General features: G+C 43.2%; 1 protein-coding gene across 2 annotated transcripts in view; it reads left to right on the forward strand.

Annotated features, from left to right (window-relative positions):
* Positions 1-477: 477 nt before the first annotated feature.
* The window catches only part of LOC122088832 (methionine gamma-lyase-like), a 9,507-nt gene continuing 8,471 nt past the window's right edge, over positions 478-1,513 (forward strand). For both annotated transcript variants that reach the window (XM_042658176.1, XM_042658177.1), the window contains exon 1: positions 478-1,236. In XM_042658176.1, the coding sequence (XP_042514110.1) occupies positions 516-1,236 (721 nt within the window). In that variant the 5' untranslated portion in view covers positions 478-515. The remainder of the gene's footprint in view (positions 1,237-1,513) is intronic.

Raw genomic sequence — 1,513 nt, forward strand, 5'->3', positions numbered from 1 at the left:
TATGCATGCATAGTTAGAATTTAGATCCTCTCAAGCCATCTGTACTTTCCAACCCCGTCTCAACCATCCATGGGATGTGGTCCCACACCCCATGGATGATATGAGATGGTGTCGGGGCTTAGTATAGTTATCACCTCCAATGTAACCTCTCTCTCTCCACCACCTATGCCAATTTCTATATAGTCGAGGCTCAGCATAGTTGCCACCTCTAATGTAACACCTCTCTCTCTCCCTCTCTCTCCACCACCCATGCCAATTTCTATATAGTCGAGGCTCAGCATAATTACCACCTCCAATGTAACACCTCTCTCTCCACCACCCATGCCAATTTCTATATAAACCATCAGATTGTTATCCTTTGTCAGTAGTTGCTTTCCCTTCCAACCGTCTCTCTCTCCATCCCAACTCCACCACCCATGCCAATTTCTATATAAACCATCAGCTTGTTATCCTTCGTCAATAGTTGCTTTACTCTCTCTCTCTCTCTCTCTCTCTCTCTCACTACGTCTCTAACTATGGGAGGAAACAATGTTCCGCTCCAGAAGCAAGTGAAAGTAGATGAGAAGCCAGCACTAACATGGGATGATCCAGCGATGGCTCTTGCAGCCTCACGCCATGAGTTTGGCGAGCACGGCGGCGTCAACATGTCAATTGAGGCTTCAGCAACATTCATAGTCATGGAACCAAAGACTATGGACAAAATGTTCGCCGGTGAGTCAGGCCCCATAGAAGACTACTACATCTACAGCCGTCATTTCAACCCTACTGTCATGAACCTCAGCCGTCAAATGGCAGCCTTAGAAGGAACAGAGGCTGCATACTGCACTTCAAGTGGTATGGCTGCAATCTCATCAGCTATTATGCAGATATGCAACGCTGGTGGACATGTTGTAGCATCGAATTGCTTGTATGGTGGGACTCATGCTCTTCTAAACCACTTTCTTCCAAGGGTTTGCAATATAACTACAACTTTTGTGGATGTTAGAGATCATAAAATGGTGAAGGAAGCAATAGTGGAAGGAAGGATTAAGGTGCTTTTTCCGGAATCCATGTCAAACCCTACTCTTACTGTTGCTAATATTCCTGAACTATGTAGGATTGCAAATGATAAAGGGGTGAAGGTGGTGGTAGATAATACCTTCACTCCCATGGTGTTGTCCCCAGTTAGGCTCGGGGCTGATGTCGTCGTGCATAACCTCTCCAAGTATATCAGTGGCGGGGCTGACATAATTGCAGGTATTTATTTTCAGACATTCCGGTATAAAAGATGCAGTTTTTTTTTTCCCTGCATGCATTAAATAAATTTTGAGAATAAAACGAGAGAAAAAGATGTACACCTTAAGTGACATCTCTTTTGGTATAATTAGAACTCAGCACCTTCATTTAATTGCTGTCTAATTGTTGCTTGTCATATTCACAAAAAACATTTAATGCACTCCTTTCAATAGGTCAATAAGAGTAAAACTATCGGTTCACATGGGAGATGCATTAAATGGCTTCCAAAATTTTAAAA

This window comes from Macadamia integrifolia, chromosome 9, assembly GCF_013358625.1.
Source record: "Macadamia integrifolia cultivar HAES 741 chromosome 9, SCU_Mint_v3, whole genome shotgun sequence".
NCBI lineage: Eukaryota > Viridiplantae > Streptophyta > Magnoliopsida > Proteales > Proteaceae > Macadamia > Macadamia integrifolia.